Source organism: Cibotium barometz, chromosome 37 (genome assembly GCF_041138505.1).
Source record: "Cibotium barometz isolate CiBa-2024 chromosome 37, ASM4113850v1, whole genome shotgun sequence".
NCBI lineage: Eukaryota > Viridiplantae > Streptophyta > Polypodiopsida > Cyatheales > Cibotiaceae > Cibotium > Cibotium barometz.
The window spans coordinates 18,087,321-18,095,122 of record NC_141082.1 but is presented as its reverse complement, the minus strand read 5'-3'; the positions used below and the strand labels follow the sequence as shown (position 1 = coordinate 18,095,122).

The 7,802-nt window shown below is 45.0% G+C and overlaps 1 protein-coding gene across 5 annotated transcripts in view; it reads left to right on the top strand.

Moving 5' to 3' along the window:
- Positions 1 to 401: 401 nt before the first annotated feature.
- The window catches only part of LOC147617023 (uncharacterized), a 49,238-nt gene continuing 41,837 nt past the window's right edge, over positions 402 to 7,802 (top strand). For 3 of the 5 annotated variants that reach the window (XM_086776658.1, XM_086776654.1, XM_086776657.1), the window contains exon 1: positions 404 to 690. In XM_086776658.1, coding sequence (XP_086632784.1) covers positions 436 to 690 — 255 coding nt within the window. In that variant the 5' untranslated portion in view covers positions 404 to 435. Of the gene's footprint in view, positions 691 to 7,802 lie in introns of all 5 variants that reach the window. The other 2 variants (XM_086776656.1, XM_086776655.1) reach the window with 2 other exon arrangements.

Below are 7,802 nucleotides of genomic sequence, written 5' to 3'. Positions count from 1 at the left end.
GTGACACATATGGATATTTATATTGTTGGCTTAGATGATTTTGTGTGATGCATTTTGAGAATCTATGAGACTAGTCCTTTTTTGCGTCTTTGTATGCTACATTGCTATGATATTTGTTCTTGTTATAAATCTATGTGAGATATGAATGCAATTTTGAGAATATGTATACAAGGTCACTTGAAATTGTGGATTGTTTTTACTTAGAACATGGCCTAAATCTTGGAGAAATGAGGCATGTTTTTTTCTCCTAACGCGACGGACACAAAATGGGCGAACAAGTAAGACTAACACCTTAACAAATGTTGTGTCCGTCCGACTGGAGTGAAGCTGAGAGCGGACACACATGTCCCCGGACATGTGTGAAGGCCCCAAAATCCCGAACGTTACTTGATCTTTACATGGCGCTGTACTCCTTTCTCTGTTGCGTGTAAGACAATGGCAGCTTACCAACGCTATCATGCCGTTACGCTACAGGCTACAAGGGTTGACATCTTCTCTTCACTCCGTTCGCAGCGGTCAAGCTTCTGTGGAGGTCGCCCTAGCACTTTTCTTGACACACCCATCATTAGCTGCTCCTGCCATCGCCCATCTCAGTGGCGCACACCACCTCGTTGTAGCAAATCCAACGGTGCAGATGAAGGTCCCACGGACATCTCTACCTCTTCATCTCTCAATGACGATCCCTTCCAGGTAAATACGATATCTGCAGGTTAATTTGAACCTAATCCTCTCTTTCTTCAACTTAATGTTATAGCAAATACGCCCAAGATTAGCCGTACATGCCAAGTTACAACTCGTGGGAGTCTGCATGGATATACAAGGTAGGATGCTTAGAGGGCATACTTTGGATTCCACGTGATTAGTGAGGATGAGTTCATCACCACCCTTGTTAATGTAGATGAGGTGGAATAGTTAATGCCTGTTTGATTTTGTATAATGCATGGGTTTGCCCCCAGAATATAGCTGCAGTTGAGGCTTGGTGGAACCAACTTGAATAGCATATTGGGTTCAGTTACTTGGACATGAGTACTCTTGTAAACTGTGACGACAAATAGATTCGGTCTTGACATGAAGTTATAGTCGAAAGTATGAGGGCAAATAGACGAAAGGACCAGATGTACGAGAGATAAGAGCAAAACAACACAGCATGAAATATGTGAGTGAGTCTATATATAATGGTGAGTGAACATATGTACAAGAGCCCTCTAATGTGAGGTGACTTTGAGTAGAAAGATCAGTGCAGAAGCAGAGACGATGTTGTAGCTGAAACACGGTCGATGATGAAGGCTCGCGTCGATGTGAGGCAAAGCACTCCGAGAGGTGGTCGGTGTCAAAGGCTCACGTCTGTGGATGCAGAGGCACTTCGAGGTGGTAGTGGCAGCGGAAGATGAGGTGATGCAGGCTCTGGTGACAAGGGTGCTGCTATACCTGAGGTGGTAGATGAAGAGCAGAGAGGTCTGCCGTCCCGAGTGGTGGTGGTGCAAGCTCTAATGACAAGGGTGCTGCAAGACTTGAAGGGTGCAGGCTTTGGTGACGAAGGGTGCTGTGTACCTGAGGGGTGCAAGCTCTGGTGACAATGGTGCTGCGTACCTGAAGGGTGTCGATGGTGAAGATAAGCAGAGAGTGGGCTGCCGTCCCGATGGTGTGATGTAGCAGAGAGTGGGTTGCCGTCCCTATGGTGTGATGTAGCAAACAGTGGGCTGCTGTCCCGATGGTGAGAGCTAAGGAAAAACGCTGAAGTGCTCTATGTAGCAGAGGGGGTTGCTGTCCCATGAGCTGCAGTAAAACGCTAATGATATGCTGATGTAAACTCTGATGTAAATGCTGATGTCAGTGCTGAAGATATACTGATGTAAGCGCTGATGATATGCTGATGTACTGAATGTAAACGTTGAATGTAGCAGGGAGGGCTGTTGTCGCACACCCGTAGCAGAGAGTGGGTTGCTGTCCCGTGATATGGCGAGATGAGAAAACGCTGAGGTGCTGCTGTGTCAGGCGATGAAGATGAAGCTATGTGGTGTAGAGCCCGGTAGAAGCAGCAGCAGCATATGAAGTGGTACCGGATATGATCAATGATATGGTACACTAGGTGAATGATGAGGCAAACCTATATATACTGAGGGGGACTGTTGGTCGGCCAGCCTAAAGGTTGTCGGCCAGCAGCAAAGACACAAAATCTCCAAATAAAACCAAAAAACCCATTAAAATCCCCCTTTTTAGGGTTGGATAAAATGCTGTTTTCACACACCCCCTCTGGAAACAAAATCTGATAAAGTCAGAGAGGGCGATCGTGATGTCAAAGGTGGTGAAGGTGAGGCGATGTAGATGGGTTGATCGTCTCCCAAAGTAAGATCTTGAACAGGACTCTCCATTGAGTAAGAAGTCCCATTCCCTGTGTGGTCCAAATCAGAGTTTGGAGAAACATCTTCTGGTGAGAAGAATTGGTTCTTTGAGAGTGCGGGTAGACGATCCATGCTATGTGCTCTTGAGGTCTTTAATCCCTTTGCTCACACGATAGCTCTGATACCATGTGAGGGCAAAAGGACGAAAGGATCAGATGTACGAGAGATCGAGAGATCAGAGCAAAACAACAGAGCATGAAATGAGTGAGTGAGTCTATATAAAATGGTGAGTGAACATGTGTAGAAGAGCCCTTTGATGTGATGCGACTCTGAGTAGAAAGACCAGTGCAGAAGCAGAGATGATGGTGGAGCTGAAACACGGTCGATGACAAAGGCTCGCGTCGATGTGAGGCAAAGCACTCCAAGAGGTGGTTGGTGTTGAAGGTTCAAGTCAGTGGATGCAGAGGCACTCCGAGGTGGTAGTGGCAACGGAGGATGAGATGATGCAGGCTTTGGTGACAAGGGTGCTGCTGTACTTGAGGTGGTAGATGAAGAGCAAAGAGGGCTGCCGTCCCGAGTGGTGGTGGTGCAAGCTCTGATGACAAGGGTGTTGCAAGACCTGAAGGGTGCAGGCTCTGGTGACAAGGGTGCTGCGTACTTGAGGGGTGCAAGCTTTGGTGACAAGGGTGCTGTGTACCTGAAGGGTGGTGAGGAGCAAAGAGGGCTGCCGTCCCGAGTGGTGCAAGCTCTGGTGACAAGGGTGCTACGTACCTCAAGGGTGTCGATGGTGAAGAGAAGCAGAGAGTGGGCTGCCGTCTTGATGGTGTGATGTAGCAGAGAGTGGGCTGCTGTCCCGATGGTGAGCTGAGGAAAAACGCTGAAGTGCTCTATGTAGCAGAGGGGGCTGCTGTCCCATGAGCTGTGGTAAAACGCTGATGATATGTTGATGTAAACTCTGTTGTAAACGCTGATGTAAGTGCTGAAGATATGCTGATGTAAGCGCTGATGATATGCTTATGTACTGAATGTAGCAGAGAGGGCTGCTGTCCCACGGTGTGGCCTGTAGCAGAGAGTGGGTTGCTGTCCCGTGATATGGCCAGATGAGAAAACGCTGAGGTTCTGTCGTGTCAGGCGATGAAGATGAAACTATGTGGTGTAGAGCCCGGCAGAAGCAGCAGCAGCAGCATATGAAGTGGTACCAGATATGATCAATGATATTGTACATTGGGTGAATGATGAGGCAAACCTATATATACTGAGGGGGACTGCTGGTCGGCCAGCCCAAAGGCCGTCGGCTAGCAGCAAAAACACAAAATCCCCAAATAAAACCAAAAACCCCAGAAAAATCCCTTTTAGGGCTGGGTAAAATGCTGTTTTCACACGAAGTGGGATGGAGCTAGTCTAGTTCTACTCTCCTTATACATCAATTGTCATGTGAACTAGTTAATTGAGTGCCACATGGACATGGATCTCAAAACTAGCAGGTTAAGGGGCAGGATTGGAACTGATCAGGCACCGAGGAAGCTCCCCATAGGAGCTGGGAACAAGTGCTCAAGTGTGGTGCCAGTTGGACAGTTGGCCAATTGGGACTGCCAACTATGGGGATGTGTGCTGCCCACCAACCCTAGATAGGCAACCCAGCAGATATGCATATTTAAGGATGGGCCATGGTCAACCTGAAGGATCCAGAGCTAGTGCTGTAGTGCCAAGTCCTAGAGCAGCAGAGGCAAGTGCTGGATCCGTAGTAACACAATCCCGAACGTGTAGTACACAGTTGCTCAAGTCTCAGGATAGTGAGTCAACCTTCAGTCAGGCAAGCTAACCTTTTGTTCATGCATGTAGCTTAATGTTAACATGATAGGAATCCACATGCGAGTGTATATATATAAGGTTACAACATTGCTTACATTGTCCATTCTCTTCTTTATAATCATAGTATCGAGAGATCTTTAGTTCCACCTTTGCATTATGTGGTTAGAAAGTTTGAATGGTTTGATATTCCTTAATGCTCGGACAATCCTTATCTTCATAGAAATTCTTAGTTTTGTTCATTTGCATGCCTACTAATAAATTGCGTATTGGAATTCGTTTACCTCTTCCCTAGTGTTGAAAAGAAAAAAACCAGGAAACATACAAAAATATGTTGTGGAAAAGATGAACTTAATGTTGAGGATTTTAGTATGTGGGTCTCACTAAACAAATAAGAGATGCTGTTTGGCAGTCTTCTCAAACCATTGATATGGTGTAGCTTTGCTACTTTAGACTTTGAAGAGTGGAGCCATGATCTTAGGCGTGGTATCTTATTGATTGCATTATTATTGTTGGCTATGTAGATTAGTGGTATTGGTCATATATGTGTGCAAACTTGACCATAGTTGATGACAACACACAAGTTATGACCATCGGGCACCCATTTGGTACGTATAGATGGGGGTTAATCTAACCCATGGCATGGGCCACCATAACTTGGGGTCGCATATCATTGGCCTAATTTTGTATATTCATTCAATATTGTTAATTTGGAAATGACGTTGTCATGCTTATTTTCAAATGGAAACTTAGAATTGCTTTTGTAAGTAAACAAATGCATGATAAATAGCTTGGTGAAAGGATCCAAAATTATTAGGGGTGTTACATTTTTGTGAAGTGGAAATTATTCAAGCTTATTACGAAAATTACTAGGAAACCCTTTCATGAATTGGTGAGTTTCGATGAACTCCTTTGGGTTATTTTAGTTGCAAAAGTTTTGCATCTAATTTTTGACGACCTTTTGATCTTCTTTTTGTCGATTAATAGGAGAGAGGACACATTTTCTAATACCTATCACTGGATGATTTCTCAAGACTTGGTTCAACTTCTTGTTACAAGTTTTGGTGGCTTAGAGTCATTGGTTTTGGTTGCAATAATGCTAGGATTGACTATTGTAAAGAGAAGGGTCCATTTGAAGTATCCAAGCTTGACCTCCATAAAACCGTGATCTCTGTCTTGCTATGACCCTCGAGACACGGGATAGTTTTACATCTAGAACCTAGTAGAAAGTTCAACATCAAAAGGGCAAGGAGATTCCAAAAGACAGAATTGTTAAATCCATGGAGATAAGAACAATTCTAGTGGGGGAGTGTCATGGACATGACTCTCTTGAGGAGTTATGTGTCCGGTCAATGTTTCAAGTGTGACTCTGCCATGCAAATGATTATTGGAGTACTGGTCATAGTTTTTTCTTTGGTGTATCACATGGTGTATTACTTGGAGTATGTTTGATTCAGAGGTGTCCATTGGGAGGGCCAAGCATTGGCGTCGAACAAGCAGGGAGATGTTAGTCTGAGCGTGCAGGCTGCAAGTTCCTCGTGGTCTAGTGGATACATGTTTGGTGTAGCGGTTCGGAGGAGTTCTAATTTTGATTTCCTCTGCCATAGTGTGTTGGAATTGGCACAAAAAGGTATTGTAATTAATCTACGCGGATGGTGGAGTATTGCTTGGTCATTTTGAGGAGTCCTCTTGGCACGTGGTAGAGAAGGATGCTCAATGGCAGTGAGTGTTTGATCAAGAGATGATTGGTCACAAGAGCATTTAGTGCTGATGGGTCAAGGACCAAATGTTAGTCTAAGAAGTGGATGCAAGGCAGTTGGGCAATGCTCAAGACAATTGGCAACTTGGATGAGAGTGGATTCAGTCTTTTCCTTTATTGGGTGAACACTTTGTATGGACGACGTAGAGTTGAGGATAGGTTTAGTTTTAGTGAGGGAGAATGTGACACACCTGCTGCTGCAGGTAGGTGATCGACAACTTTTATGGTTTGTATTTACAGGTTTGGGGCTTATTTTGGGCCGATTTAGTATCCCTATAGGTGCCCAAAAGTGCTTGGTATCATGGCGCAGCCTCTTGCCTATTCTATCTAGGCAGACAATCCTATGGTTATGGACAGGACCCAAAGTTGTGAGGAAGATAGGGAGAGGATTAGAACTCTCAAGCACATGGCGGAACAATACATCAAGATCATCGATGTGCACAGCTTGATCATCATAACTCTTTGACGAGGCAGCTTCGTCAAGAGCTTTAGGAAAAGGATGCAAATTTGAAGATGTACCGGGAAGATCCTCATGCGAGGACCGTTGTGGAAATCAAAAGGGTTATGGAGACCAGTGCTACAGATGTTTTCCTAGACCTGGCATCAATGTTGGAAATGAATCCCAGGAAGTTGGCTTTTCACTATCTTCTTCAAGAAGGGGATATTTGTTAGCAGTCATCTCCTTTTTGTACCATATTACTCAGCAAGGAGTGAGGGCCTCTGTTGTGGGTGTGCCTGCCCAGTTAGGAGTATTCTCCTTTTTTTCTCATTTTCCATGTTTTATCTGGTCGTGGGGGACTGTTTTCCTTTGGCCGACCGACTGATGTCTTGCTGGTCGACATGATGCAGGAGCTGGCCGACTAGATTTTCCCAATCGTGGGTCTCATTTATGGGCTGTCGGCCTATTCTATATTGGTTGACCTGCTGCCCATAGTAGTATATATAGCACCTTGTCCCCCCACAGCATTCTTGTATCATTCTGTACCGGATCTTGTGTATATAGCAGAGTTTATACAACTTCTCTCTCTCTCTCTCTCTCTACACGTGCGTTTTCTTTCTCACAGCAATTGTCTCATTTTCCGCTGTGCATTCTGATATGGTATTAGAGCCCCAAGTGCCTTGAAGCTTGGAGACAATGAGAGCTCGAGGGTTTACTATTTTTTTGGTACTGATTGGAGAATTTCTGGGCTGCCCGGGACTTGGAGAAATAGGTAGAAGGCGGCCATCATTGCTGGACAGCCACCTTGCATAGTGTTTGCAGCCTTTTCTTCATTTTTTTTCCCCAGCCACCCTTCCTTCACAAGATCTTGTGAACCCTTGAGATGGCAGATTTACTTGAGATAGCTGAGAAGCATGTGAAGATCCCCACCCTCCCGACATTTTCGATGGATCGACAGTCGGACGGGACCAATTATGGTATATGGAAGGTAATGATGGAGTCTGTTCTAGAGTCTTACGATTTGGCTGATTTCATTGTAATTAGAGTTCCACGGCCAAAGTTGGAGGAGGGTGAGCTTTTACCTTCTACTAGGAAAGAGCAGGAGGCTCAGGCACAGTTGTGGGATTGTGTCAATGCCCATATGCGTTCTTTCATCTTCCTTAATTGCACACCCCAAGTGTGTTAGCACATTCATCCCCAAATTCTGCTCTTTTATGGTGCCCATTTGGTCCCTTTTGCATGGCCCTTGCTTGTGGGCTGGCCACCCCTTTTTCTAGTATTTTTTTGGGATTTTTCCCAGCTTTTCTGGCATAACCCCTACTATAAATAGTGGGTGCTGGCCTCTCATTGTTCATTCAGTCTTGTACATATTTTGCTCCCTCACTTATGAGACTTGTAGTGTCTCTTGCTTGGGACTGTTTTGCTTCAGTATATTCAGCATAGTTTTCTCTAT